The sequence below is a fragment of the Anoplophora glabripennis genome, unplaced genomic scaffold (assembly GCF_000390285.2).
Source record: "Anoplophora glabripennis isolate ALB-LARVAE unplaced genomic scaffold, Agla_2.0 scaffold5447, whole genome shotgun sequence".
Classification (NCBI taxonomy): domain Eukaryota; kingdom Metazoa; phylum Arthropoda; class Insecta; order Coleoptera; family Cerambycidae; genus Anoplophora; species Anoplophora glabripennis.
The window spans coordinates 2,374-4,483 of record NW_019421593.1 but is presented as its reverse complement, the minus strand read 5'-3'; the positions used below and the strand labels follow the sequence as shown (position 1 = coordinate 4,483).

At 32.7% G+C, this 2,110-nt stretch overlaps 1 protein-coding gene across 1 annotated transcript; it reads right to left on the bottom strand.

Moving 5' to 3' along the window:
- Positions 1-227: 227 nt before the first annotated feature.
- LOC111692955 (28 kDa heat- and acid-stable phosphoprotein-like) lies at positions 228-1,591 on the bottom strand. The gene is made up of 3 exons (XM_023457091.1): positions 1,233-1,591; positions 932-1,140; positions 228-521 (listed from the first exon to the last, which is right to left on the bottom strand). The coding sequence occupies exons 1-3, from the start codon at positions 1,240-1,242 to the stop codon at positions 231-233; spliced, it is 510 nt and encodes a 169-aa protein (XP_023312859.1). The 5' UTR covers positions 1,243-1,591; the 3' UTR covers positions 228-230.
- Between the last annotated feature and the right edge of the window lie 519 nt (positions 1,592-2,110).

Sequence of the window (2,110 nt, the reverse complement as noted above, 5' to 3'; positions counted from 1 at the left end):
AATATTTTCCAAACGTTCAAATGAAACTTTGCATATGTAGTACATTTTTTATGCCATACAAATTTAAATTAGAGTTAACGATAAACAATCATCACGTGAGTTAAAAGCGCAGTTCGACCACATAAAATTAACTTCATTCAACACCACTGAAAATAGGCAATATGTAGGCAACGCTACATTTAATATGTACCATGGAAATGAATGCACAAAGTGTTGTTAATAGCTATTCTTCACTTACCTTTCTGTTCGGCTTCTCTTCTCTTCTTAGCTTCCTCTCTCTGTTGTTTGATGATCGCCAGCCGCGCAAGATCCGCCCTTGCCTGGTCCGTCTTGCCCTCCGCATGCAGCTTCTGGTAATGGGCCTGTGCCCGTTGCCTCTCTATTTCTTCCCTCTCTCGCCTGGATAGCTGTGGCTTGCTCTCTAGATCTGTTGTGTTCAGAGTAGAGAGTTTCTTTACTTTCTTTTGTACCCTATTTGGATTCTCTATTTCTATTAGATTAGAAACACCTTTTGCTTTCTTCTAAAAAAAATAATTTAGTACTTAATCATTAAAATCGTTTTAATCAGCAGTACGAGAATTAAAGAATTACACTCAATTTTTAGAGCTCGTTCAAAAAATTATGTAACAAAAATGGTTATTCATCATGTAATGAAATTAACTTTGGGTGGCCAAATTAGTATTTGTTTTTATTTGAAATTTGCGAAAATGTGTTTCTTGGACATTGTTGATTGTTTATTACAGATCTTCTGAAAGCTACATAAAATGTGAGTTGTGCGTAGTGTTGTGTGAAATGTCCATGTTAGAATTTTAAAAAATGTTCTTTCAAATACTAGATTTGACCTCACAAAAATAACTTCAAAAATCGTGACCAGCACCATCGAAAAGGGGGAGGGTGAGTAAATAATTATCAATTTTTTTGTTAGACTTACATCTTCTTCGCTACTTTCCTCCTCTGATTCACTGCCAGATTCTTCACTAATTTTCTTATCACCGGTAGCCTCATCATCAGATTCCTCACTGCTGCTAACCCCCTGCTGTTGTCTCCACTTCTTTTTTTGCTCTTCTCTCCTTCGTTCTTCTTCCAGTTCTTCTGGGTTCGTAAATCTGCGGTTGCGACCTTTGTGATTTGTAAATTTTCCTAAAAATTTATTCGTGTGAACATTCATATGTCTAATTGCAAGGTGTTGGCCATGATGTCATCAAACTAAAAAAAATGTTAAAGGAACTTACCTCTAGGCATTATGAATTAAATTACTTAAACTGATTAATACGAACGGCAATTTGATTAAAATTGACGGATTTTAAATACGCAACAAAAATTCCTAAAGATTGACAGTCCACAATTTTTCTGCAATCTTGTACGTATTAGATAGAGAGAGAAAAGCTGTTTTTAAAAAACGGAACGTTCACACTTTCCCGAATGAATAGAATTAACATATAAAGACACTAAAACGAAGTCCCATTGAATTTTACTTTTTATATGCCAATTTCTGAATTCATAATTTTGGAAAACTATTTTTTTTTAGTCATAACTCATAGAGCCACAGAATATGATTATAAATTCTGTGATAGAATAGAAAATAGAACTTAAAGATACCCGTCAACCAGAGATATGGAGTAGGGAGAATGAGCGTCAAGATGCGCAAACTTGTTAATAAAGGAGGTCGCCATTTTGAAGTCTTAGATACGAGGGGGTACTATATTACATTACCAGGTCAGTTCTAAAATTTCAAATTAGAAACGCACATAACTTTACATTAAATTTTGAAATGAAATATGAACTAACAAATACGTACTTTTGAAATTTTCAATTACATATGAATTATTTTTCATAATTTTCTAGGTATATCTGAATATTTATTATATAATAAAAAATTAAATTTTCATATATGCACTTCATAAAAAATATATTAAATACTATATTACTCAAGAACAACGGCTAGAGTTGTATCATAACTGCATAGGATATTATTACCTATCATATGTATAAATCTGCACACACTCCGACATTGTGCTTATCTTTTACATTGAATGATACTTTAATTATGTTATAACTATCTTGTTTCACAGAAGGTTCAACAGAGAATATTAATCACACCAATAATAAT

What these genes read in the sequence shown, in the direction of transcription:
- LOC111692955 (XM_023457091.1), bottom strand. An exon ending in AGGAAAGTAGCGAAGAAGAT is followed by an intron (nt 522 to 931) that starts GTAAGTCTAACA and finishes TATTTTTTTTAG; the next exon opens with AAGAAAGCAAAAGGTGTTTC.